This window comes from Periophthalmus magnuspinnatus, chromosome 24, assembly GCF_009829125.3.
Source record: "Periophthalmus magnuspinnatus isolate fPerMag1 chromosome 24, fPerMag1.2.pri, whole genome shotgun sequence".
NCBI lineage: Eukaryota > Metazoa > Chordata > Actinopteri > Gobiiformes > Gobiidae > Periophthalmus > Periophthalmus magnuspinnatus.
The window spans coordinates 14,822,098-14,844,059 of NC_047149.1; the positions used below are offsets into that span (position 1 = coordinate 14,822,098).

The 21,962-nt window shown below is 40.4% G+C and overlaps 1 protein-coding gene across 2 annotated transcripts; it reads right to left on the reverse strand.

The window, feature by feature from the left end:
* Window positions 1-3,675: 3,675 nt before the first annotated feature.
* rps6kc1 (ribosomal protein S6 kinase polypeptide 1) lies at window positions 3,676-21,381 on the reverse strand. Of its 2 annotated transcripts, XM_033990806.2 has the most exons (16): window positions 21,199-21,381; window positions 20,501-20,536; window positions 19,837-19,957; window positions 19,637-19,752; window positions 19,478-19,571; window positions 18,558-18,611; window positions 18,055-18,477; window positions 17,590-17,714; window positions 17,386-17,484; window positions 16,363-16,410; window positions 15,702-15,834; window positions 12,064-13,629; window positions 11,294-11,383; window positions 6,636-6,718; window positions 5,216-5,311; window positions 3,678-4,726 (listed from the first exon to the last, which is right to left on the reverse strand). In XM_033990806.2, the coding sequence occupies exons 1-16, from the start codon at window positions 21,337-21,339 to the stop codon at window positions 4,610-4,612; spliced, it is 3,342 nt and encodes a 1,113-aa protein (XP_033846697.1). In that variant the 5' UTR covers window positions 21,340-21,381; the 3' UTR covers window positions 3,678-4,609. The 2 variants fall into 2 exon arrangements, with proteins under 2 accessions (XP_055088054.1, XP_033846697.1); XM_055232079.1 differs by lacking the exon at window positions 19,837-19,957 and having other exon boundaries at window positions 3,676-4,726; window positions 21,199-21,294.
* Window positions 21,382-21,962: the final 581 nt, after the last annotated feature.

Here is a 21,962-nt window from a genome sequence, read left to right on the forward strand (position 1 = left end):
ACCCCGGTGGCCTGCAGCGAGACAGGGGGGAGGAGGAGGAGGGGAAGCGGCTCAGGTCGGGGGGGAGCGATTAGTAGTGACACGTCTTTTGGGCACCGGGTGGGACCTCTCTACCATCTGAGCTATATGAGATGGTGACTCACACAAGACTAGGCTGGGTTATATAAAGAGGGTTCAATCTAATGTGGCGGGGAAGGTGAGGTACAACAGTGCTCAGAGCAGGGGAGATAACTTCCAGGTGAGCTTCATGCAGCAAGGCATGCTGGGTAATTTGACTTGAAAGCTGCTGAGACATCTCCCCTCTATCCCCTCGTATTCACACAAATTTAGTGTATAGGCCTACAAGTGAGTTTGAAGTACCTAAGGGGTGATAATGTGCATTCTTTTGTATACCTATGACAATCAAATGTAATATTTACTGTATAAAGTTATATTTTAAACCAGGAAATGACAAAATAATGGTTAAAAGAATAGTCTATATTAAAAACTGATGTGGTCCTATGTTTCAAAGAGGTCAAATTACAAAAAATACTAATTCAATTTCAAATTCGAGGATGATCCCTTTTTTTCTTGCAGTGTAACCACAGCACATGGATCCTGGTGATTTGCATATTAACTGTTTTTATGCCAGATGCCCTTCATGATATGGTAATAGTCCTTTAGGGGAGATCAGCACAAGAAAAACAGTGACTTGTCATTGAATTTGATGTTTTGATCTCATTGAGCCTCTACCCTTGCTTAATTACTTTATCTGTTTTCCTCCCTGACCTTGTGGTGACCCCTTGTTGACCCCTCCACGACCCCCTGATGTTTGCTTCTGTATGTCAGAGCATCAGAGCAGAGCTGAGGCTAATGAAGTCTACTGCAGGTGGACAGATACAGGGACTCCACACAGGGTCCGTGACTACAGTTAATCCAGCCCTCGGGCCTGTTCCTCTGCTAATTGGAGGCTGTGCTTTACCATATATTGGATTTAGTTACAATTGCAGACAAAATTTTGTTGGAAGCTGCTTATCTTGACACATCTTAAGAGCCCTTTCATTTTTTTTCTCAAGTGACAAATGCTGATTTGACCGTATATTGCAACAGTGCCCAGATTTAACAGTTACAGCTCTAATTTCAATTGTATGATAAGGTCTTTAATTACTTTAGTGTGTACAGCTCTGGAAAGGCCTCACATTCATGAAACTAATATAGTCTGATTGCATTGTCTCTTTCCAGTTGCTTATGTCTTTAATATTTTTACTGTAATGTAAAAATGGCACATATGTAACCTTTCTGGGGAACAGGTCTATAACCTCTTTGCACCATATTCTGGCTCTGGCTGGAATGTTTCACAGTATGGCATTAAACTTGTACACCTTGCATTTATTCAATTACAGACATTTTCATTGCTAAACACATCAATTAAATTTTAACATGGGTGGGTGGAGTCACCTCACTCCACAGTTCTGACCTGTAACTAGAACTGGTGGCGTTATCTGCTTGTCTCCGTGGAGATAGATAAGTTTAATGCCATACCATGGAACATTCCAGGCAAAGCAACAACATCTCCATGGAAACAAACAGGTGTGGGATCTTCCACCTGAAAAGTTACATAGTGCATCTTGTTAATATTTGCTGGATCCAGACTGATGCTTTGTTTGGTCATTTGAAAACAAGCTTAAAAATAATGGCACTTCATAGTATATGATTTTTTTTTCATATTAACTTAACCTGTATAACCTTCATATTTTTCCTGCACTTTTCTTAGTGTGTTTACTGGGCTGTACTAAAGCAGCATTGTCTCCTCTTAATGACATCATGGCTCTGACAGAAGCTGTAGAAGACGCCCCAGGTCTGAGAGCAAAACTCTTCAGCTTGGCTCTAGTTTGTCCTTCCCTGGGCAATAGCAGTCCTCATGGGGCATTGTGAACAAAAGTCACAGAACAAAAACAAGCCCTGACCACCAGCCACATGAGGGTACATATATGGTACAGAGGCCATTTGGCTGTTCACTTCTGCTAGAGTGTGAAAACGATAGTGAGACAAGATCGTAACAGCGCAGGGAAGGGAAGGGGGGAAAGACACGGAGGTCCGGGAAGTTGGAGGGGAGTTCAAAGGTCAATTTAGCCTCCAGGGTCGCGTGATGCTCTGAGGGCGCACTGTGAAGGGTGTGTGCAGTGCATCATGGGAGTCCTTGGCATGTCCTCTTAATCTCGCCTAGGAGAAGACAGTTACTTCCCCTTAGCTAGCTCTGTGCACAAAAAGTCGCAAAGGGTTGGGGCATAGATGACAAAAAGTGTGCTTAGAAATTAAGTAGGTATTACCAGCAGCAGCAAAAAGAAACTACATCTGAATGAGTTGAACTAAAGCAGGAAATACTTTGTTCCTATATTTTATTATTAGGCATTAACCTTTCATCTTATTTATTAAACATGTAGTCAATGATTTTAGGACTCAAACCAGTCCATTTCACTCGTATTCATAATCTAGTAGTAAACCAAAGACTCATTCAGACTCATCTATTTTAACACAAAGTGAAAAACCAAAAGTTTACAAAAGCCTGGAAAATATAGAACTTTTGTTATGGCAATATTGAGACACAGATTTAAAAATTACAAAACCCAAACATGTATTAGTACTGAATAATATTATAATATCAATATTGTTGTGGCCCTACATTGTCATGTCATAGAGCATAACAGTGCAATGGGACTAACCTCTTTATCCACTCTGAGTAAGATTGACAGTGCTCCTCCCTGTGCTGCTGAAACCTCTGGCCCTCAAAGTGTGTGTAATGAGACAGGTCCCAAGTCAAGCTCTAATCAACTAGAGTTTATGGCTCCTGAAGCAGAGAGGCCAGCAGCAGAGGATACAGGCAGCGCTGCTAACTGCTGCCCTATGACCTGCACGGTTACTCTTCAGTAATGCACAAAGTTCACATCAAATATTTACTTTGATTCTGAAACTAAATGGCACGTTCTGTGAGCAACAAAGCTACGTCGTGTTCTTTGTTTTTACCATTTTAGTCCAAGTATGTGTTTTTCAGATGTATTCTGCTTATGGTTTATATGCATTATTAAAATATATTCATGGGTTTCAGAAAGATGAGAAGTTAGGATTGTTGCTATAGCAATTAATTCAAAGCAATATCTATATTGTGAATGGTCTTCAAAATGAGACCATATAATAAAAAGCTGAAACCTGTAGAACAGGGCTTCACATTTTTTGAGAGAAAGGCTCTTGTTAGTATTGTATTTTCATTTGTTATTTTATTTTTTAAGATCACAGTCCACATCTGATACTTTCAAAAGCATCACCATTGGTGATTTGAGACTGAAAATCTTAACTGCTAAACTAAAACATTAATGGCTTTTCCAAACAGGGTTGGCAGTTTTATATAAATAAGACCCATTTTAATTTCCCAATCAAACAATCAGTTTTTCATTTAACTGCAATCTAAAGTGAACTTAATTTTAAATCAATTTCTTATCTCTTTTCAGCTAGACAAAGTACAGCTGGATTTACCTTCAGTGTCTGTGTCAGCTTGTATGATGGTTCCAGTGACACTCATTAAGAGCGATAGCAGCTTTCTAGAGCCATCATTGATGCTTCAGGTGGTCCCCTGACAAAAAACACCTCCAGCTACTTCCACATCTTTAGTCAGAGTAACAGACAAGACACTGCCCTCAGCTCTCATCCAGGTTAGTTTATTGGTCTCAGTTCATCCATAGATGAAAGACAGGCACCACATACATGAGCAAAGAAATAAATATAAATGTGGTATAATTGAGCGCACAATATGTATATGCAGTGTTATAGCACTTTACATAAACTGGAGTTGTAAAGTAATTATTATAATATTATTCAGTCATTGTTGGCAAGAAACATGATTGTTAAGACATTTGTGGCATAATTAAAGAAAAAAGAATTATGTATAACAGATAGTGTTTTATTTCTTGGCTAGGCGCACCACAATATATATTTATTATTGTTGTTGTTGTTGTTGTTAGCGTTGTCTTTGTAATACATAGATTTCATTACACAATTATATTCTCGCATGCACATGATTTTGTGTTACAGAAAAAGTACCATTCATAAAAAAATGAAAAAAGGGCTGGTTTAAAACAGGTTGTCATTATCCTTGGCTTTTTGTCACATAGTGTCCCTAACTGCAATCACAATATATTAAACATTTATCCCTCTAACACTATTACGACATATTCAATACACGATCATTGACTGCCACACACTGATACACACAGTTCATCTCATCATTTTGGCTTGCATAGAGTCCATTATGGTGGCACTTACAATGGGCTCAATTTGATGTTTATAATGCCATTTTTAAACAATATACAAAGATATTAAGTGAGATATTGGGAATTGAAAGAAGAAAAATGCAATCACTTTAATCAACAAACAGCCTACAGTGAGTTTATAAAATGTTCCTTTTGGCTGTGAGATGCTACATGGAGTGTTAAATTAAATAAAAGTCTATGAAAACACCATGTAAATACACAAATTATTGCACAAACAGTAAGATAATCCCTGCATCAAAGTTGTGAAATAAAAAATAGGCGACAACTTCATCAAAAATGTTCAAATATAGTGTACATCCGGGCATTTACGTAGCTGCATCAGGTGTGGTCCAGTCCACTTTGGAAAAAAAGGGGTGGGACTTGATATCGTCGACTCCTCCCACTCCGGCCCCTAGTCGTTCTGTGGGGTTGTATTGGAGTAACTGTGAAAGCAGACACCCAAATGTGAGACTAAATATATCACTCATTGGTCAGGCATGAGGTAATAACAGATACTCAAATCATAGTGGAACATATTCAGCAGCTGAGTTACAAAAAAAGGAACCAACAAAACATATAGTGGATTTAATGGTGCACTGTGCATTACCTGCATTAAATGGAATGTTTCAAAAAAATGGTATTAAAAGAATTCATCTTGTATTTATTATATTTTTAATTGCTTTTTTTTTTTTTTTTTACAGAAAACATGCATTCTTACTGTAAGCAAGCTCACCTTTCTACAGATCTGACCAGTAACTTGACCTAGTGCTGTCCCCTACTTGTCTTCATAGATAAACACATTTAATGCTGCAGTGTGGATCACTCCAGGCAAAGCAATAACAGTTCCATGGAGAAAAGGAGGATGCAGACCCTCTAGCACAAAAGTTACAGAGTGCACCTTTAAATACCATGACTTTCCTCTTGGTCCTTACCTGTTCCAGCAGAGATCTGGCTTCCTTGGAGACAAACTCGGGAATATTGAGCGCTGTGTGGCGACCGATGCCAGTGGGATGGCACCTCAGCAGAGACTGGAGGGAGCAAAGAAACAGTCCATGAATGAAAACAAAGCCGATCAAAACAACTCTATGCAAACTGAGTCAAAATAGGAGGGTCCAGGCACCTGAAACAACACTGATGCCATCAACTATAACAAAAGACGTCATTCGCTTGCTTTCTCAACACAACAATCGGAAAAAATGTAATAAAGCAGAAAAGGATTATCTAATTATTATGTGCCTTGTTTTTACAGAGCAAGTTTACTGGTCAGGTCAAACTGCCATTTCATTCACACAGCTCCATTTAAAATCACAAAAATTAGCTTTAAGTGCAATTTTGTCCACAGTCTGTTGCTCTATTGTAGGACTAATTGACAATAAAGAGCGTAATTGCTGAATATACATGTATCCAGTGCATCCTTGAGCTGGTCTGGAGCAGTGCGCCTCTTTTAAATGAAAAAAGAGTGTTTGTTTTTTAGTCAGTTGCCCCTCTGTGTGTCTCCCGCCTGCTACGTGCTGCAGGACTTCTGGCTGGTATCCGAGCTTTAGTCAAGACTGCTCCAGGCAAGATCTTATCCTGCAAGGATCAAGAGCGCAGTGAGAGCCGCAGTGAGTGTTTCGCTGCCAGGACATAATCATCAAAGGAGACATCTGTGTCGCGCAGGTTTTATTCCAGGTAACTGGGTGTGTTTGATTGAATGTAAAAACGCTAACCTAACACCCCCTGCTCTTGTCTGGGCCATTGATGGGAACTACTGATGCCTGATATGTGGTTATGCCCACTGGCAATCAGCTACACAGTATTCAAATGTAATATACAATGAGATCGAGCCAGGTGTGTGCTATTGTGCGACCTCCAAGACAGCACTAAGGTATAATTAGTAAAGTCTAGCAGCTGCAGATCCAACTGTTGAATTCAAACAAAAGGACAAAAGTTGGTGCCGTTCCTTTACAGTCTAATGAAGAAGACGGTCCCTGATTGAGGACGAGTTGTGGTGTCTAGAGGCCTGCCCTGGTGGTCACTGCTGTCCACGCCTTTCCTGAGGTTGGCGTGTGCTGAGAGCTCAGAGCAGCTCCAAGAGCCAGCACAGAGACCCGCGAGGGCTGACCTCCTGGCCCAGCAGATGGAGCTCAGGCTGGGTGAGAAAGTCACACCAACACCCCTGGCACTCCCCGAGAACCAGAGTAAGAAACAGCAGCCAAGACGAACCTTATTCACAACTACACTTACAAACGAAATACAAAATCACACACTAGCTGGCACCATTATAAAGCAGCAGAGCGGAGATACCCAGAGATGTCCCACAACACCTTAGCGACAGAGACCAACCAATATTTTGTCAAACTTTCTACTCACCATGCCTGTTAGAAGTTCAAACAGAATGGCACCCAAACTCCACCAATCACAGGCTGGCGTCTCCTCGCTGATGCCTCCAACCTCTGAAACAACACACAAATGTATTTATTGTACAAATGTCTCAAAACACATCAAAACTAAAAATCAACAAATCTGACACATCTGAGATCTTTATTTATTTTACAATCTAGATTCTTTTACTTTTTAATAGTATTTATTCAATTTTTGTTGTGCGTTAAGTGCATAAGTAATTTCTCTTGTGTATCAACTTTATATAAATAAAATAAATTCTTAAAAAGACAAAAAAAGACAACATGCTGCCACTCTCTTGTCACTCACATAAACCCAAATGTGCGTCTCATAAAAGGTGATTTGCATAATAAAACCTGTTCCACTGAGAAAACCGTCTGCACTACAACTTCACACCATCTGCATGACCCGACCTCAAACACACACAACTCTCCAAGAAACAGCAACATCATGTGAATCACTGATATCCAGCTGTCTATTAATACCACATTATATCATGAGATCTCTTATAACATATTGCTTTATTTATAAACAACCAAAAATAAGCAATAATAACTGTTCTTTCTTTCAACTGTTCATCTTCACCAAGAGACCACAGCAAATGTTTGTCTCTAAGCACTGATTTGCATATAAACTTGTATCAACGTGGTGTGTTTGGAGTTCAAAAGCATCACTTTTGGGCAAGTATATTGCTCACAATTTTGTCCCTGACGAATTAACATAAGCCTTATTTATTTACTGTTTCCTATTGGTCCTTACTTGTTCTATTTTCCTCTACATCTGACTTTTGACAGTTCATTAATAACCGTTTCAAATAATGTGATTTCAATTATGGCCCTCATAACTGTAATATATTTTTCCTCTATAATTGAGTAATGAGCCCTACTTTAAATTTACAATATGTTTATTACTAAATAAACAAATATAATATGATAAGGGACAAATCACATTGCACTATTGCCCAGCTCAACCACTGTATCCCAGATGTCCTCTTCCCTTTCAGTCTTATTATTTCTAAAACGGGTGTGGGGGTGTCACCCGGAGGCATCCTGGGTCACAGCCATGCGTTGCCCCAGATCAGCCTCCTCAGCTAGGGTCGCACTAAAGCCACCCTTGTCTTGTTTCGGCTCCTGGGAACTCCACAGGCCTGTGCGGCTCTCTTTCAGCCAAGGTTAGCGCACGGCTACGCTAGGGCCGAACGCACACACACAAAAACTAACTGAGCAACCGGTCTTCAGGGCTCCCCAGCACCCGTGTTTTGACAGCCAAGGAGAGCAGATCGTCATTGAGCGCACTAGTGATACCTGCGTTGGTTATGGGCTGCAGGGAGGATGCCGGACTCACACAGAAGCGCACACGTCTCAGAGCAAGGTCGATGTCATCACAATAGATTAATGTCTGAGGAGCTGCAGGGAGAGAGCAGCGGAGAGAGCTGGCTTCACTTACCACTCTGTCAGAGCAATGTACGGGTGTCGGGCACAACGCACGAGGAGGGCGACAAGGAGTTAACCAAGTCCACAGGCCATGGGACGCTCCAACCACACTGTTACACTATTCCTTTAAAGTGTATATGACAGGTTTTTACAGTTATGATTTTTTTGGTGGGGTAGTACATGTGATAAATATGTATCATAGTTTTACACCAGTCAAGTGTCAGTTTGTGAAGATTCCTGTTAAAGAAAAGTTGAAAATTACAGAAAGCAAAGCTGAGTTCTAAAATAGAATCCCTCTACCTATGTCATAAATACACAAAATTTCATCCAAAATTCTGGGGCAATTTAAACCTTCGTTTAACAAAATAAAGCCATTGTCATTTATTTGTATTGGGCTAATCATAACTATTGTGTAATTTAGACAGGTTTGGCCCTTGTTAACATCGTAGCTGCTAGGTAACAGCTATGGATGCTATCTCCTACCATATCTGTACAATCATGAGATAAAGTGATAGAGTTAAAAAAAAAAATTGTCAAACTAGGGGAAACTAGACAAGATCTTTAGCAAAATCTTATAACGTATAATTATGCTTACTATGTTTTGATGCATGTTCTAACCTGTCATATGCACTTCAATCTTACAGTCCTGTTCTACTGAGGAAACTCAGCCTGGTGAAACAATGCTGCACTTGTTGTTATGACATCTTCTTTTACATCGAAAAACAAACTTCCCTCTCCACATGTGAATCTTAGTAACAGCTCTGCTCCTCTGGGCACGATAAGGAACTCTCTCTCTTCTCCTCTTAGATACACTTCCCTAAATGCTGAAGCCACAGGTATTGTTCTCAGAGGAAGTCAACTACACATTGATAGGAAGAAGAAGAAGACTTTGTTCTCTGAGGTTGAGTAGTCTTACTCGAAGTGTGGTACAGTAGTAGTAATTTACTGTGCGGAAATTGGACAGATTAAACTCAAAATACAAGTTATACTAAAGCTATACAAAATTTTAATCTTAAATTAAACATTAGGCTCGATAGGTATACCCAAATATTGTCATACAAACAAATATTAAAATCTCTAACTATTAAAAAGTTGTTTAGTTATAGGAAGAAATACTATTTTCAGATAAAAAATATATAAATTTGGGGTCTTTTGAGGCTTTTGCCTACAGATTCAAAATCTCCCAATTTAAACATTTTCGTTTCTCAGTTTTATTCAGTTTTGACATGGACCAGAATCTATCAGGCGTTTGAAAAACACTGTCTGTCTGTTAAGTAAAACAAAAAATATCTGCTGTTCAGATCAGAGTAAATAGCACATTTTCCGGCCCCTCTCCTGTTTTGGTGAATGTGCTTAAAAACATGTTTAGTGTCTTCTGCTCACATGCACACACACATACGGTCAGTGTAGACCCCCTGCTGGCTCTCTGGCAAACACTCATAAATCTGTCATCAGGAATGAAGCCATCACAGGAGCTGACCCTGTCTGGATAAACAGCCACACAGAACAAGGGCAGTGCACACGCTAGAGTGCATGTGCGTGGAATGATCACTTACATATAGCACCATATATACTACTGCACATATATACACTACCACTGCACATACATGCTACTACTACACACACATATATATATATATATATATATATATATATATATATATATATATATATATATATATATATATACATATATATACATATATACATATATACACACACACACACACACACACATACACACACTACTACTACTACTACTACTACTACTGCTGCAGATATACATTATCCTCAGTTCTGTATGTGCAGTAAGTAGTGTATATCTGCAGCAGTAGTAAAGGGTAGAGAAACACTGACTCCAACTGCTGCCATAGGCTTTGGGCTCTTCACAATACACACACAAAAATGTGAATTTTAAAATGTTCATCTAATACTGGTAGAGTTTTACTTGTGTTGATCAGAGGCAGTACACACCTCCTACTGGGGAATAAGTGTATTGCATTAGAAAGCCACAGGGGATTAACAGTCGTTTAACTAACAAGAGCCCTCACATCTGGACTGAGAAAACACAAACACTACACTGTTAGCTGGGCAATATAATCAAATATTCTAATGGTCACTGGAGTCAACTCATTCTGGAAAAAATATACATTTAACTTAAAATGTTAACTTAAATAATTCATTTTAGTCAGTTGACTTGTACTGCTTAAAATATGCCAGCAAATATAGAATTAATAATAAAAATTGTTATCTTCTATAGAACTTAAAAGGACCATTTAGTTAATTATGAAAACTGTGACTTTTAATACATAATAAAATGTATGTAAAAATAAACAAATCAAATATTCTTTAAGGAGAATCACAGTTGGTCACCAAGTAGAGTGGTAAATATTCTCTCTATTGAAGCGTCTTTAGGTCACTTGCCACTCCTGTCGAACTCCTGCATGTCCCTGCCTCTACGTCCATTAGGAGGTAGTTTTTTACACTGTGGCTCTAGGGATAAAATGCATACTTTGAATATTAGATGCAGTGTTCACCGCTTTCAGATTTATTACAAGGGGGCATACATACAGACAAGGAGGATTTGAATCTAAGAGCGACCTTTTTGGCTCAGTGGAGAGGGCGAATGTGAGAGGATGGTTTTAGTGAAGTAAGGGCTAACGTATGTAGAATCCAAGCACATTTTGACCTTGTTAAGTCTTATTAAATGTCACAAAAGAAACCCATATTAAGTCTAGAGTAGATTTAACCAAGCTCATATTTACCCACACACAAACACAGAAGAGCTCGAAGGGGTCAGAGGGTTGAAGTTGTAGCAGCAGTTGGTTTTAGGCAGCTTTTAAACAGCATGCCACGCGCTCCCTCCAGGCAACACAAAAGGGTTACAATAACACAAGCACAATGTTGCACAACAGCACCCTCTACAGGACAGCACAAGAGCTTCAATCTTTCAGATTAGCCAAGAAGAATGCATTTCTGTACTTGAAGTTTGTCTTACATGTTTCATTGTTGTTGAAAAATAACTATATTCATTTACACCATTAATATTACTATTAAAGATAAAAAGGGATAAAACTTTTAGATACTGCAAAGTAATAATAAATTATATATATATATATATATATATATATATATATATATATATATATATATATATATATATAGTTAGATTAAACTCTCTATGTGGATACTCACCTGGTGCGCAGTACATGTTGGCCACAGCATCTTTGTCACATGACTCCTCCACATCGGTCCAGCTGCAGAAGTATGTCAGCTGAATATGACCTGAAGACAAGGATACGAGGATGTTTAAATTTATGGAGTTACAATAAAGTTATAGAGAACCTTCTGTATATTGTATGATAGAAAGTGGAGGGTCACTTTGAGTCGATCTTGTTCAAACTGCAGAGCACATTTCTCAAGAGCCCTTCCTTGCTGGGATCCTCTGGGCCTGGTCTCTACATTACTTTTCTAGCACACAGCCCTGGCGATTACTCCTGTTTAGCCGCTACCCGTTAACGCTATCATTAGAACTAATGGTGTCATTAGGTAACTGTGGCCATTAGCCTAGGCTAGCCAGACAGATGCACCACACTACATCGGTGATGGGCCCTTTAGAACAATAATTACCAGCAGGCAGAGGAAAACAGCCACTCAGCTAATTAGGCGCTTGTTGATAACGAGGCGGAGTGAGATGATTGTAGGAGCACAAAAGAAGACGTCGAGGAGGATTCTGTGACCTTCGCTAAAACAACACTTTCCTTTTGAGCACAGTTCATATTTGTGTAAATAGATTAAATGAGTAGCGGACAAAAGTTAACTGCACTTTGCTGAATGCACATCCTGCTTTTAGACACAGCTATTAAGAGTTATTAGCTCTGTACAATCAGAAGTAGATGGATGCACTGTTGTTGCTCTGTAAAAGTAAGCTGTAAATATTTTCTTTTCAGACAAAAAAGTAATACCTTGATGGTCGAGTAGAATGTTGTTGGGGTTGAGGTCTCTGCAGAGGATGCCCTCCCGGTGCAGAGAGTCTAGGGCTGTGACCAGCTCTGAGGCCCAGCGCCTCACAAACTCCTCTGGAATGAGCGCTTTAGACGCTGCCTCAGACATCTCCTGCAGCTCCGCAAACAGCCGTGAAACGTGTCCATCAAACTCACTGACCTCAGTCTCCTGAGCGCAGAGAGAGCTGTGGTCTGGGCCCAGCTCACTCTCTGTGGCCTCTGACACCTCAGGGTCAGTCCTTGGGGGCACAGAGCTCACACTAGGGTCAGGACTGTCCTGGTTCAATGAACAAGACTCCAGGGTTTCTCTCAGAGAGTCACTCACTGACAGAGTGGAGTCGTTTTGGCCTGTGGCGTCCATTCTCTCTGAGGCCTCTTCGCCATACGCTAAGTTAAAGTTGTCCCATAAGGACATGAAGGGGGATGAGGATGTGGTGTCTCCAGTGGCAGAAGCTGTGCAGAAGGACAAAACCTCCTCCTCTTCCTCGGGCTGGCTATGGCGCTGTAAAACATCAGGCTGAATGGACGTTTGAGGAGAAACTGAGACCTCTAGACCCAGAAAAACCCCAGAGGAGTCGACCTCCTCCTGAGAACAGTCCACAGCTCCAGTCACTAAAGGCAGGTTGACCAGAAGGTCGGGGGGATGGCCCTCCTCCTGCACTATGGCTTCTTTAAAGGAGATGACAGGGATGGACTCATGGGAGTCTTTGTCACTCTCTTCCAGGCCCCACAGCTCAGAGCGAGGCTGCACTTCCTGAGCCAGCTCGGGAAGCTCCTCTGTGGCCTCAGAGCCAAGATCTGAGGTGGACAACAGGGCCCGCTGTTTGTGCGACATCTCCACGCAGGGCACCTCACTGCCACTGTCTTTACTGTCAATGCGGAAGAACTCCATGGGTGTGTGCTTGGACTGGTCTAAAGACAGAGGTACAGCTGGAGAGGGCAGAGGGCTGAACACGTCGTTGTGGTCCGGGCCCTCAGTGTCCTGTGTCAGAGCGCTCCTGTCGGATGACTCTGTGAAGAAACCCAGCTCCTGAGAACTGATGGGTGATGACAGACTGTCATTACTGAGCAGGGAGCGAGAACGAGATGAAGTGGTCGCATTAGGCACCTCCAGTGATAAGATCTCCTGCTCACTCCTTTCCTCTTCCTCCACCAGGGCATCTACTTCTACCTTCTCCTGTTCATATTCAATACACAGAGCTAAATAACTGTTGGTGACCCTGTCCTCTTGTGTGTCCTTGGTGCACTCATCTTCAGAAGTAGCTGCAGAGTCAGAATGGGCTCCGGTCAGCTCCTCGACTCGTGGTGGGAGCGCACTTTTAAGAGGACATGTAAAGATAGTCTCTCCTTCTTTAGGGAGTCCTGCTATAGTCCCAGAGTCTGAACTGGCCTCCCCTGTCTGAGCTGATGCATGCTGGGGGGAATGCACAGCCGTTATGTGGCTTTTCTGGATGAAAGGAATATCAAAACTTTCCTCTGGGCTGGAGGTGCGCAGGTACTTTCCAACATGAGACCACAGCTTACCACCTGCACACATAAAGCATGGAGACAATTGCCATGACAAGAGTTTAAGGTCTCTACTAATCAAATGAAAATGTTGTTGAAAAATATGAAAAATCAATAATCAATCTGAATATTGACTATCTCTCCCCTAATCCTAAATTAAAATGGTATGTATGTAAAATCGACTTTGATGAGCTTTTCACCATGTTTTGATTGACCCACTTTACTGACTCTTGGTCAAACATGTTGGGTTCAGAAATGTCATATAGTCATTTTTTCAACAATAAAAAAGGAAATGAAAATCTGCTGCTTGCTATGGTGAAATGGTACTATGATGCTGTCAATTCTGCAGTTTTTGACAGAAAGTCAGTGGACCTGTTTTATCATTGACCAAAAGAATCACATGTCTCCTTTAACCACACAAAATGCAATCCAAAGGTCCTCTCTTTAGTTCAGTTCAAAGTGAGGTAGACAGAATGACAAGACCTATTATAGGACATTCAATAAATATTGTTATTAGGTGAGGCTATATTAACATAGCACTAACTAAAGATACATTTCATCTTGACTTTCTTTGCAAGGGCAAACTTAGAGTAAATGTCCACAGCTGTAGTATGAACAATTGGAAGCTAGCATCTGTTGTCTGTGATGAGAATGGATAGTGAGCTCACTATGATGATAATGATTTAACTCAATGGGTTTCAAAGTAAAACTAGTCCCACGTTTGTCCAATGTTACTCAGGTCACTGCCGTCCTCTGTCCTTGATAAACTGTTAAAAGCAAAACACTGGGAGGTGGGACCAGGCCAGCTTTTGGATCAGTTAGGCAATTATGAACCGCTCTTTAATAAAACAATCAGGTATATTGTAATAACCCTTAAAGTATAATATTGAGTAACTGTCCACTGATATTGCACATGGTGGCTATGGGGGTCCACCAGATTGAACAGGTCAGAGAGCATTGCAAATACTAACTCACTCGTCTACACATAAGGGCCTCACACGATCTAAGTGGGATATATGGAGGCCCAGGTGGTGGCGCTGCTAATGAAGCCAAGCACCACCTGCTTTTCAAAATAATGACCTGTGACTCGCAACAATCACAATCACACATCTGCGAGGAGCAAGGGCACAGGATTAGAAACAAAGCAATAGACAGGCTAAAGTAGGGACTAATGGGACTTGATTAAAAAATATATTTGTCTGATTTATAGATGTACCATGTAACTTTACCAATCGGGGTCCGCAACCTACTTCTGCCATGGAGATAATATTGTCTTGTTTTCCCCACAGACATGAGCAGGTAAGGCCACCAGACCAAGATAAAGGTCAAATCTGTGGAGAAGTGACCCCATTCAAAATGTTTTAACCTCCTAAGACCCGAGCTCTTGCATCACATGCTTTATCAATTTCTCTTTGTTATTTAGGCTGATTGGGACCTGATGAGTGTAAAAACAAAGAATTATCTTTTTACATTATGTAGTCTCTGAGAAAAGTGATGTAAAACAAATATCCTCATATGTGGACATTTTAATCATTTTGATAAAACATTTGAATAATGATGCCTCAACACAGCAACATTTGTCCTGAATGTAAAAACTAAATGAGAAACAACAACTGTGCCTCTTGGAACAATGTGTCTCATGTGAAGTGCTGCTGACAGGAGCAGGAAGACATATGCCTTTACAAAAAAATTAAAAAATAAAAATATTCTGAACATTCTAAATTGTTAAAAATATTCTAAATTGATTTTTTTTTTTACATTGTTGCTGTTCTTGTATACTGTTATTCTTGTAAAAATTTGCATTGTGGCCTAGACAACCCAAAATGTGTTGTCCACATATGTGGACGCCAGGTCCTAGGAGGTTAAATGTATTTGGAGCAATAAAACATGAAATAAATGCTGTATAGATGTGATTAATGTCATATTATGAAACATTCCAAGCAAAGCATTAACATTTTGGAGACATGTAGGTGGTGGGCCCTTCACCATAAATGTAACATAGTGCACCTTTAAGGCCTGGTCCATACTCAACAGCATTTATGGAAACATATGGTATCAGTAGATTTGACTAGATTATGTGAGGGGGTGGTTACCTTCAGCATACTGCAGTAAAAGAAAAACTGTGTCTTCAGAAACAATAAACGTTTTAAGCTGCACCATGTGAGGAACAGAGTGAGGCATGATGATCCGTTTGGACCTCCCACAGTCGCTGCTTCTTCTCAGTCCCTGTGGGTGAGTGGACAGAACGATTAAACTACAGGGAGGACATAAAAGGACAAAGAGGTAAAGTAAAGATACCCCAAATATAAAGGGCATACAGTGTACAGAGGCAGGGCTGCAGGTTGTGTTAAGAATAAGCAGAAGGCAGAGAGGCAAAGGAGAAAGCTCACATTAACCAAGTGCCAGCTTTGCCCCATGTGTGTCCCAAAGTCACTGGATTCATCAGACCACACACAGCGCGTGACTTTAAATCTATCAGCACCACGCGGAAAGTTCACATTGTATGTGTGCATATGTAGTGCATGTATGTGTGTGTACGTAGTGCCTGTAAGTGTGCATATGTAGTGCATGTATGTGTGCATATGGTTGTGTAGTGATCTGTGCCATGCGGTGTGCTGGCATCTGGCACACGTCTCACACCTGAGAGCAGAGGAGCTGACAGGGAGAGGCCCATTAGAATCAATTACAGCGGTCACACAGAGGGGGGCGCCGGCACACACAGTCCTACTGTACACACACATGCACCAAACTTACTTTCAAAATAAACGTCTCCTGTGTTCGCTTGTCCATGACCAGAAGAACCTGTAACAGAGGAGTGCCATTAATTGCAACATACTCAGATGATGTAGTGCTGAAGCTCCTCAATGTAGTGTTTTTCAAACACTGGGTCAAGACCTATACAGAGGGCACTGCAAGATAAATGTGGAGCTTGAAAGGATGGCAGTGGTAGGAAAAATCCCACTGTGCTGGACAAAAAGTCTCAGCTTAAAATATAGCATAGCCTATATTGTAATATTAAACATAACAGGTTAGTTAAAACAATGTAATAATACAACACAGTAAATAATATGCATTTTCTTCCTCATTTCTGTAACATCTCTATTCCTCCTTCCCGCTGGGAGAGCACGAGCATATGTGGACGAGCTGTGGTGTGTCGCTGTGAGGTGCGCGCTCTCATTGTGACCCCGGCTGGGACCAAACAGGTGCAGGCTAAATGGATATGAATGGAGCTGTGAGTAAACAGAGCGGCAGTGCTAGCCAGGCGCTAATATAATTAAGACACAAACATCAGGGAAGGGGAGGACAGGGGAGCAGGAGGGTGAGGACTTCTCTCCATCTGTCCCCTCTGTCCCCATTAAAAGTGTAAAGGCACGAAGCATTTAACAAATAAAAAATATTACATTTCAGTTGTGTTTCCATGAAATTACTTGACACTGATTTGATGTCAACAAATGCACATTAACTCATGCAGGGTTGTATCAACATTTTCCTTGGGGTGCGTGTGTGTATAGGATGAGCATCATTGACTCAATGTTGTGTGGCTCTTTCTGAGCTGCTTGCCAAGTCATTTCATGGCTGAGTGGTGAAGTTGCTTTGTTGGCAGCTGGTTGAGGAGACCAGCAACCTAAACTGACCTTGTGGTCATCATGACTTACTCTAAACACATTCATCATTTATAAAATGATCACAAAATCTACGTTTATAGCTTGAATTAAAGCTATGGCCAAAAAAAGAAAGGACACAGAAAAGAACAGCTGCAGATGTGTACATACTGACCTTATCAATAATCCCCAACACTCTGTAGACTCTGAGCTCTTCTGATGAAGGATGTGGAATATCTCTACTAGAGGATGGGCAGCACTGAGCTGCCATGGCCTAAAACGGTTATCGAAACATCTGTGAGTTATGTTTGGCACTGACCATAGACATAGAGTCTGTGGCACTGACTTAAGATGAACGAAACTGCAGAGTTCCACTTACCACAGTTTGTGTTGATCCTTGCCCCATATTGCTTTTCAGATGCTGACAGGAGATTTGTTCAGCTCGCATCAGGTACTCTGCAGTCTTCTTCTTTACTGCCTCACGCCGTGTGGCACTTGGTTCACCTGTGGGAAGAAAACTATATGTGATCAGTGTCAACATATAAGGATAAAAAAGGATCACAGTTTGTTTATTGTTTGCCACTATTTTCTCTAAAGAAGACTTGTCATGCAATTTATCTGGCATTATGTATTACATAAGTAAATCACAGTTTTAAATGTTGTCAATGGTAAAATGAAATATTGATCTAAAATATCTTAGTAATAGAAATAGGTCCATTGACTTCCTGTTCAAAACTATAGAGCTGATAGGCCCTGCCTCTTCATAGTGACATTTCACATGTCATGCAAGTGTTTTTAGAAGTTAATTTTGACATAGGATTAAACCTGAGCAGCCATAACTGACCTTGTACTCCCTGAAGAAGCAGGTCCACTCCACTTCGATAATAGGAGAAAGCAGCCTGGTAGTCCTGCTCTATCTCCCTCTGCACAGCCAGGGAGATGAGCTCACTGGCTTTGTCCAGATAATCAGACTTTATGTCTTTAGAGTTTCCACTGTTTGTTCCTTTCACACTTCCTGAAAAAAGTTGAGCTTTGGTTGCCCAGGTGACCTCTAGGTTAGGGGCAGAAGAAGCTGGCACAGGGGCAGGAGATGGGCTTCGACGGTCACGCAAGGAGGGCAAGCGAGGACTACAACTGCTGCTAACGTTAATGGCTCCCCCTTGTGGTATATTTGGGGAAGTGCGACCTGAGGCCATGCCATCATCAATCTCAGCCAAAGAGTCAGTATCTACAGCAAGGGAGGTCAGATCACTGTCACTAGATGGGCCTAAGGAACAGTGTTAAACAGTTAGTAATATACAACCATACATAAATGTGTTACACATTTCATTTTGTTTTGAACTGTACCTCCATAATCCGACGTGAGAGTCAAATCCTCTGCACCACTAATGTCTCTTTGTACTGTAAAACAGGCATTTGGTTAAGTAGTAAGAAACACTAACATGCATACATATACTAACATATATATATATATATATATATATATATATATATATATATATATATATATATATATATATATATATATATATATATATATATATATATATATATATATATATATACACACACATACATACATATGATATCATGTAAAGCAGTGGTCCCCAACCACTGGGCTGGGGACCGGTACCGGTCCATTACGCATTTGCTACCGGGCCACACAAAAACAGTAAATAATTTATCAGCGACCGCATCTTCTCCAACGTAACTTTCACCCGTCCCTCATGACGTGCTAATAAGCTCGTCCATAGATATATAAAGAAAATCCTGATAGGAAATCGCCACAGAAATCTATTGGATGTAGTGGCAAGTATATTATCTGCTCTTGGAGCCAGAAGAGGAGACTACGACCTCCAAGAAAAAGAAAGCTAAATTTAACAGACAATACCAGGAGTCCTACTTAAAATATGGGTTTGTCACTACAGGTAACTCTCACGCGCTGAGTCCACTCTGCGTAATATGCGGGAAAAGCAAATGAAACCTTCAAAACTGCTTTGGCACATGGAGACTAAGCACCTGGGATTAAAAGATAAGATTTAGAGTTTTTTGAAAGAAACAAATGTGAGCAAGAAGGAAAGAAGAAACAAGTACAGGGCTCCCACTGATGCAGCGGTATGGTGAGTTGTATTTTTTATGCACCTAACATATTTTTGCCATTTTTCTCTGCCACACGTAGAAGGCCGGTCCGTGAAAATAAAACCTACATTATTCTGGTCCATGGTGCAAAAAAGGTTGGGGACCACTGATATAGAGTACAGGCCTACCATCAGAGCTGCAGTCTGACAAAGTGTCTGCTAGAAGGTCAGACAGCGGTTCTGCAGGTCCTATTAGCTCTGAGCCATCGTGGACCTCTCCTCCCTAAGGAGAAAGAATGTGTTAGCTACGAAAGTCTTTGAAACAATATGTTGTTCAGCTTTACAGACCTTGAAGAACTCCTGAATGTGCTGACTGTTGTAGAGAGCAGGGATATTAGCAGAAAACTGAAGCAAATCCTCTGAGCATTGTCTTCGCTCCTCTATCACTGAATCATCAAAACGTCCTACAGAAAAAGATTTTACAAAATAAGAAATAGTCAAAAACTACTCAGACTCAGTAACGTGAATACAATAATAAAAGATGTTACCAAACACTTTTGCTTTGGCGAATGGAGGAAACAGCTCCGACTGGCTACAAACATTCTTGTGCAGCTGCCACAGGTTTTGATGAAGTTTGCGAAAATCATTATATCTTTTCCAAACTGTTATCTGGAAGAATATTTTGATTTGTTTAGCAATACTAATGCAAAAAACTACAGTCTTTGCTGTCAAGTTACTAATGCAGTTTTCACAGTATAGCCACACTAAAAGACTTACTTGAAAGCAGCTCTTCCTTAATCCATGTAAAATGGCAACACATGTTAATTACTATATACTCATGTTAAATGGCATCTATCCACAAGAGTGAGGAAACAGCAATGGATCACCACTCCTTAACTGAAGCCTTGCTAAGCTCCGGAGGTATGTACCATCTCAACAACAGTAATTGGCATCATGCTTTAAAAATTAGTGCTGGTTTCAAGTCAGACTGCAGTGCATCTCCCACAGTACCTCTATATATGCGTTTTTATATAAATAAAATATGGTTCAGAAAAGAGCAATATTTTTTCAATAGTAAATTGAAAGCCAGTGGTTTATCCTGTTTTACAGTTTCACCAGAACTACCTGTTTGCCTTCAGCTCTGAGAACATTCCTTTGAAACACATTATATACATTACATGGTGTTTATGCGTGGTCGAAAGTATATTTTACCTCTTGGACATCCTCTGGATTCTTTCTTGAGATAATCTGTACAGAAAAATACAGAATAAAACTCTTGGTCTTGGTCCATCAGCCCTGTCTATGACCTCTGCCTTGAAGACTGAGTATGTGAGTGTAGCCTCTCGCTGTGACAAAGCTCTTCATTATAAGGAATACCACGGGTGTGTAGGAGACATCACCAACAACAAGCAGACATAGGCTTTTACTGACACTTAGCTCATTTCCTGTCCTGAGTGGTCAAGTGATCAGAAGCCCTGGTGGTTAGCCAAAGCATTATTCTTTAAGTTTCATTTTGCCAGATCCCATTATACAATTAGAGCTATGTGATAAACAAATGCAATTTGTCCGCTGTAGAAGACTGAGACTAGGATAGAATTTCAACCTGAACTGATTGACGGACAACACAAGGTTGTGTTAACTTAAGAAGGGACATGTATTGGCAACATCAATCAGACTTACATCAATATGAAATCAACGCTTTAACTATGGGCTTATCATGGCGTATGACTTCAACGCAATTGTCTTATTGCACTGTAATAAAGTGGTCTTTATCCAAAAGAACAAAGTCGTGATAGCAGATTCCTTATCTTTGCATCATCATTAGCTAAACATCCAGCTAGCTTAACGCTAACAACAAAACCCCAAAGCACTAGCATTGCCTTATCACTATCATATTTATCTATACTTACCCTTGCAGTCACTTTGTACACTGTATAGCCTTTCTTGTGCTTTTTGGGGTCCGTGACAGTATAAAAACGAGCCAGTTCTCCTTTCTCCCGCTGAGATATCATTCTGAGAGTGACAACATTTCCAAAGCTAGCTGTGCACATTCATTCACAGCATTTACTGGAGGAGAGTCGAGCGCCCACTACAGGAGAGACTACGTAGCTGCACTCATAATTATTACAAAAAAAAAAAAAAAAATGATGTCAAAAACTACTGAAGTACTGAAATTACCACTGCATGACACTTCCACAGTATGACATGGATTGGGGTCATGTATATTGAATATATACAATCTATGATTATGATGTAATCATTGTAACCAAATTTATCTAACTATAGCTTAATACTGGAACAAAAAGGTATTTAACTAACTAAATAATAATGAACCCAGAAAGTTCAGGACAGGTAGGTTGGGTTGAGATCAGATAATCAGTTAGTGTAATGCCATATTTAAACCAACAGAGGTCGCTATTGTCTTACACAAAAGGGCCCTCCCCGTGTGGTTCCTCCCTTTGGCTTTTGTACCAGATGTCAACAACATGCAGGCAATTAATCAGAATTACAGAAGCAATTGCTTTGACAAAATTTCTTGAGCTAACTATGAAAATAACTAGAAATTATAATGATAAAAATGTACAGTTGGCATTGGTAACTATTGGTAACTACTAACTAAAAAAATGTCCATTACAGGCTACATATCACAATATATATGTCTGCAATAATAGTG

Excerpts from the sequence above, each read along its gene's own strand:
- rps6kc1 (XM_033990806.2), bottom strand. The coding sequence starts at position 21,339 with ATGTGCACAGCTAGCTTTGGAAATGTTGTCACTCTCAGAATGATATCT. Across the intron at positions 18,612-19,477 it reads GTCAGACTGCAGCTCTGATG|TACAAAGAGACATTAGTGGT; the intron begins GTAGGCCTGTAC and ends CCTGTTTTACAG. Across the intron at positions 4,727-5,215 it reads CCAGATCTCTGCTGGAACAG|TTACTCCAATACAACCCCAC; the intron begins GTAAGGACCAAG and ends CTGCTTTCACAG.